This window comes from Rhinolophus hipposideros (genome assembly GCF_964194185.1).
Source record: "Rhinolophus hipposideros genome assembly, chromosome: 17".
Taxonomy (NCBI): Eukaryota; Metazoa; Chordata; class Mammalia; order Chiroptera; family Rhinolophidae; genus Rhinolophus; species Rhinolophus hipposideros.
In genome coordinates this window covers 43,275,930-43,281,768 of record NC_138063.1, presented here as the reverse complement: position 1 = coordinate 43,281,768, position 5,839 = coordinate 43,275,930, and the positions used below count along the sequence as shown (strand labels likewise).

Below are 5,839 nucleotides of genomic sequence, written 5' to 3'. Positions count from 1 at the left end.
CTGGCTTCTTGGTGTCAAGTAGTCCAACTGGATCTCTTCTCTCCTGGAAAAACAAGTAATTCAATTCATTTTCATTGGCCTTGGCACATACTTTGGTCATAGGTTTGCCTTTCCTGCTTTCAGAGCAGGATTCAACACCATATCTGAGTATTTATTTTACTGACATAGGATCCCACATAATATTACATTGGGCTGAGGGACCCACTTTACAGGAAAGGCGGTGCAGCAGTGGGCATATGGCCACTGAATCTATAGGTTCTATAATATACAGAAGCTTTCAGCATGATGGAGCAATGGAGAAACCTGTTGAAGATGCCTCTGAGGGGCCAGCTTGGGTATGATAACCAGTGCAGATGTGGTGCCATCCTCCAGGAGGCAACATGCACTCTAAATCAAGTACCATTATATGGTATGGTTTCTCTTAGTCAGAACACACGAGTCCAGCAAGAGTGGAAGTAGTTCTTACCTTAATTCTCAGTGATCTGCTCGTTAATTTTTGCTTCTCACACCCACAACTTCAAACTACGTGTATTTAGAGATCTTGGTTCCCAGAGAGGCAGTGTTCCCAACAATGGGCACAGCAAGTGAGCCATTGAATTTCCAACTAACGTGTATCACCCAATCACAGTGGGTTCCTTATGCTGAGAGAGCAACAGTCAAGGAAAGGAATCATCCATGAATCATCCACAATCATGAATAACTGATTGTGGTCATCAGGAGGAAGTAGAGCTGCAGAAAGAATATGGAAAAGTATGTTCGGCACCGGGTAATAAACGTGAGTGTCTCTCGATGCTCTTTCACTCAATTTTAAAGTAAATGGGTAAGTACAGCAGCCAAAGACTAACAAGCACAGGTGATTTTGGGGGGCGGTGGGGAGAGGTGATACTCAGACTTCTCAAGGATGAAGACCTGGGTCATCCCACTAGCTAAGTCCCCTACATCAGCAGAGGTGCTGGGGGTGTGGGGAATCGAGATTGTATAGTGGAGACAGATGAATACTACGTGTGGCCTTGAGACCAGCTGCTGTGGCAGGGGCTGTAGTTTGTCCCTCTAATATTCCTTTTATAAACTTCTCTCACTAATAGAGTCCATCAGAATCCTGAATTAGCTTCTCACAGAACTTATACAAAGATCTAAGTGGTAGAAGAGTGGGCTATGGTGGAAGCTGTAGGGCACTTCCCAGATCTCCCCTCTGGCCCTGCACTTCAGAATTGAAGTCCTCATCCCCCCCAGGTGCTGGGACTGTTGACAGCTAACAGTTTGCAAATGAATTTTCCCTCCCAGTAATTACTCTTGGCTGAGGAGGGCCACTTTGCTCAAAGTCATATCCCCTTCCTGGGAACGGCTCACATCCAGTGATTGTCAACCAGTGAAAAATTTTAAAGGCCCAACTTCTTTGTCCCAATTTGGGATATCTCTGTAGGGTTGTCTTTGCTCCAGAGCTGAGCTGAGGCCTTTGTCATGACTGCATGACAGCCCAACTTCATCTGCTCAGTCCTAATTTCTTCCCTTCTTCACCCATGTGATCTGCACACAAAATCTCAGACTCAAGTCTGCTTCCCATGGAAACCAACCTGCAGTAATCTAAAGAGTTGGGCCTATTCCTTCCTGTATCTTCTTAGAATATAACTAAGATGTCTTTAAGGAAAAGATTACCTTTGCTGTCCTGCTCATTTGCGGCATTCATTTTCTTGATATTATATACAATCTTGATGCTGTCATATTTTCATCCTTGGTCTTATACTCTGCTTTTTATCTATTACACTTGTCATTAGAAAGCAAGGAATTATCAGTGCGATCCCTACTCACATGCATTTCTTTGGTATGCTTCCTGCTTCTTTATTGGGACCATCTGTAACAGTCAAATGAAAATTGCTTTCTAGGGCCGGCCTGGTGGCTCAGGCGGTTAGAGCTCCATGCTCCTAACTCCAAAGGCTGCCGGTTCTATTCCCACATGGGCCAGTGGGCTCTCAACCACAAGGTTGCTGGTTCAACTCCGGTTGCCAGTTCAACTCCTCGAGTGCCACAAGGTGGGCAGCGCTCTCTGCAACTAAGATTGAACACAGCACCTTGAGCTGAGCTGCCACTGAGCTCCCTGATGGCTCAGTTGGTTGGAGCGCGTCCTCTCAACCACAAGGTTGCGGGTTCGACTCCCGCAAGGGATGGTGGGCTGAGCCCCCTGCAACTTGCAATGACAACTGGACCTAGAGCTGAACTGCACCCTCCACAACTAAGATTGAAAGGACAACAACTTGACTTGGAAAAAAAAATTGCTTTCTAGTTTGTCCCAAACTTTATAGCTGTGTTTCCTCATCTGCAAATAGGTGTCTATAAATTTCCTTTGAATCTTTTGTGTTCTTTTGTAAAGACGAGGCTACATGTCTGACCCAGCCAGATATGTATGATTAACTTCTCTTAAAATTCAAATGTCTAGGCCTGCTCTAGTTGTCTCCCCTCCCCCCTTTACCATCTGTCCCCCAGAGTATGAGCCAACTGAGAAGCCAGGCTAATAGTGCATCGAGAGGTTCTTCCTTAGCTGTGGTGGGATTCAGAAATATTCTGGAGCCCTCTTCCTTTGTGTGAGATGGATTGCACCCTGAGGGCAACTCTTTTAAGTACTAGACTTCCACCTCTACGATTGACCCCAGGGTGTTTGAGCAGCCTGACTGCTGGGCTTCAGGCTGGGCTCCTGGTTTTCACTTCTATCCTCTGATCGGCCAGGAACCAGTCCAGCCCAGTTGGCCGAGCCTCTTACCCTTTCTCCTAGTTTCTGCCAACTTTATTTGTTTCTGGTATTTCTACCTTGACCCATATGTAGATCTTTGGTCAAGACTTGTCAATAGGATGCCAGAAACTCTGCTTCCAAGAATAACATACTCCTCTTGCTCTCAGATCAGGCCCTTCACACTGATGCTGGCCAGGTTGCAACTGAATTCTCTATGATTGCACCTGAGTCCACATTAAGACCTTGAACCTGAACTGTTAGCATTTACAGCCTGTGTGAGTTCCCTGCCTGGTCCCAGCCATCTCAGCAAAATCCTTTCTCACAGCGAATGCCCACATACCCATCATTTCAGCTAGTATTCCTGCTTTGACAAATTAGTCTTTGTTAATGAGAACTAACCCCAGAGTAGTAGTTCCCCTGCTTAGATCCACCACCCTCTGAAGGATAAAACTGTTGGCAAAGCAAGTGGCAAACTTCCCAGAATTTCAGCATTTATCTTAATGGGACTATATATGAAGATTTAATTTAGGTTTAGTTGTGACCAAAATATCTTGCCTGTTTAATAGCTTTGTTGCACATTATCAAAAATTAGTTTAGGCCTCCATCTCAGCAGATAGATTGTCTTCTTATGATTATAATATTTAATTTTTTCCTAACTTTTGTAGATATTCAAAAGGGTATGTATCTTTTTCCAAAGCAAGAAAGGCTTAATTATTAAGAGAAAACAAGTAATATTAACACATACACAAGCCACAGTGAAATAGTTTCCTGGGATTATAAAATAGAGAACGATTTATATGCCAGACACTCTGGCATCAACTATATATCAAAAGGGCAAAGATATCAAGTATCAAGAACCAACATGCTCTAAGAATTATCAGGTAGATAGTAGCTTGTAATAAAATAGTAATTAAATGAATATGGTTTTGTTATACTAGTCTAATAACTAAAACACTTGATCTTTCCAGGGACAGATAAACAGTTTAAAATGTATTATATTTTTTAGAATTTCCTAAACTAAGATCTTACATTTATAAATACTTACTCAAAAGCATTAGTTAACTTACCCTCTTAAGCAAATTATACTTATCTTGGGCCAATATTATTTCATTTTTATTCTGTAGCCCAAATATACATTCTGGCCCTGGATAATCCATAGTAGATGATTTACACACAAATGAAGAACCATTTGCATGTAATAAAATCAGAGAATAGTCAAACTGCACAATGTAGCACCACCCAAAGGCAAGCCTATACTTTAGAACAGTATCTTTCCTGAACTCAAGTAAGTAGCTTCACTGCTTTTCTTCAAACCAGTATTCAGTTAGGTGAGAAGCAATAGGTAGGATACCTGCTGATTGATTCTACCTCACCATAGTAGAACAATGCACTGCTGTTTGTCTCAAGAAATCATCCTGCATTTCAGTTTAACGGATGTCCACCAATGAAAGGCAAATGATGGGCCAGTTGAAGCTTTTCAGGGCCCCCCTTTTTTATTCAACCTAAACTACTCTGGGTCTGCTCTTGAGAATTAAAGAACAAAACTCACGTTAAAAACATCTTTAAAATTCTATATTTGAGCTGGAGATTTGGAAATAGAAGGATCTAGACAAATTGGGGGGTAAGAGTTGGGATAGAGCTGTTCTCTAACTCAGGGTTTCACAAAGCAGAAGCTGGGAACCCAGCAAGTCACTCAACTTCTCTACACATGCTTGCGGGAGAAATTGACTTTAATAGAGGTTGGTCTTTTTCATGATGCGAAGAAATTCTTCCTGGTTCACTTCGCCATCTCCATCCCGATCGGCTTCGTCAATCATTTCCTGCAGCTCCTCATCAGTGAGGTTTTCCCCCAACTCATTGGCCACACGCTTTAGGTTTTTGAAAGAGATCTTCCCAGTTTCATCATCATCAAAGAGCCTGAAAGCCTTCAGAATTTCTTCTTTGGTGTCTTTCTCGGCCATCTTCTGAGTCATCACTGCCAAGAAGTCGTTGAAGCTGATTTTCCCGGTACCTTCTTTGTCCACCTCAGAGATCATCTTCTTCATCTCTTCCTTCCTGGGTTCAAAGCCCAGTGCTCTCATGGCCACCTTCAGCTCCTTCACGTCGATGGTCCCACTTCCATCGGCATCGAAGAGATCAAATGCTTCACGAACTTCTTGCTTCTGATCTTCAGTGAGTTCAGGTTTAGGATCCACCCTTCTTTTCTGGCTGGCAGAGGCCACGTTTAGCTTCTTAAAGCTGGAAGCCATCTTCCTGCGGCGGTTATTACCTTTCCCGGTGCCTCAGCGGTTGGCGCCTCAGCGGTTGGCGGGCTCGCTCAGGCACCCCTCCCCGCCCCCACCACCCCCAACTCCCCCCTCCCGAGAGACAGCTCAGGGCCTCCCCTCATTCATTCCCAAACCCTTCCCTTGCACTCTCCTAGTGAGGCTCAGCTCACCCGGCCCACCATGTCTGCGAGATCTTATTTCGTTATAATCCACAGCTCCCTCGGTGATTACCCAGTTTCCATGAGCTGAGACCTGCTCTGGCAAGAACTGCCCGCAGCCACAGTTGTCTTCTATAATGCATTGGCACTTGCTAGTCTTTCCAGGCCATTTGTCAGGACCAGGTTTATAGGGTTATTTAGAGGTTCTTCGTCTCTCCTTTTCCATACTAAATAATAATAATAATAAAAAAAACAACCTCTTAGTCTGAGGTTACCTAGGGTAAATTTAGGATAATCAAGATTGAGTTTGATCCTTTGGCATTAAATGTGGGAGGAAGGAGAGGATATTAAAAGTCACACCATGTGTTCAAATTGACATAAATGGAAAACAGATAAAATGGAAAAAGTTATGTATAAAATTTGTAGAAGTTTGTCTCCTGACATTACACTCAACAATAATAAAACTTCACTAGCTTACTTGGCATACACTGAAATATGAAATGTAATATCCAAATGTATGATTTACTCTCAGTGTTTCCATTTTACATACTCAGTATAATTGCACTTGAATAACAGTCATAATTTCATTCACTAGGCTTTTGATTTGGAGAAAGGGGGGTTGAAATACTGCATTCTGGTATTCTGGCATTAAAAAAGAAAAAAAAAAAACTCTAGCAGCATATTACTCT

The 5,839-nt window shown here is 43.0% G+C and overlaps 1 protein-coding gene across 1 annotated transcript; it reads right to left on the bottom strand.

The window, feature by feature from the left end:
- Positions 1-4,455: 4,455 nt before the first annotated feature.
- Positions 4,456-4,974, bottom strand: CETN1 (centrin 1; the record flags this gene model as incomplete). Its single annotated transcript, XM_081078441.1, has 1 exon — positions 4,456-4,974. One exon carries the CDS (start codon positions 4,972-4,974, stop codon positions 4,456-4,458), a length of 519 nt encoding a protein of 172 aa, XP_080934567.1.
- Between the last annotated feature and the right edge of the window lie 865 nt (positions 4,975-5,839).